General features: G+C 67.8%; 1 protein-coding gene across 1 annotated transcript in view; it reads right to left on the reverse strand.

The window, feature by feature from the left end:
• Window positions 1-3: 3 nt before the first annotated feature.
• Window positions 4-289, reverse strand: part of LOC103622942 (zona pellucida sperm-binding protein 3) — a gene marked incomplete at its 3' end in the record, with an annotated part of 13187 nt that continues 12901 nt past the window's right edge. Inside the window, exons 5-6 of the mRNA XM_008641968.2 lie at window positions 124-273; window positions 4-38 (exon numbers count right to left, since the gene is read on the reverse strand). Of these exons, the coding sequence (XP_008640190.1) occupies window positions 4-38; window positions 124-273 (185 nt within the window). The remainder of the gene's footprint in view (window positions 39-123; window positions 274-289) is intronic.

A 289-nucleotide genomic window follows, 5' to 3' on the forward strand; every position in this document is an offset into this window, starting at 1 on the left:
AGCTGCAGATGTCCCTTGTCCCCTCCACGGGCGCCCAGCTGCGGTGACGAGGGGACAGCGGTCACCCCATGCCACCACCCGGTGCCACCGGCGTGCCAAGATGCCCCCAAGGGTGCCACTCACGTGTTGAGGGCCTTGTTGAAGGAGCAGGCCTTGTTGAGCGCGTCCGGGCTCTGCTCGGCCGGTGTCACCTTCAGGTGGCACGTGATGTAAATCTGCGCGGGAAGGGACACTTTGGGGACACGCCGCGGGGCCACCGAGGCGCGGGAAGGGCTTTCGGGGTCCTCGG

This window comes from Corvus brachyrhynchos, unplaced genomic scaffold, assembly GCF_000691975.1.
Source record: "Corvus brachyrhynchos isolate BGI_N302 unplaced genomic scaffold, ASM69197v1 scaffold309, whole genome shotgun sequence".
NCBI classification, from domain to species: domain Eukaryota; kingdom Metazoa; phylum Chordata; class Aves; order Passeriformes; family Corvidae; genus Corvus; species Corvus brachyrhynchos.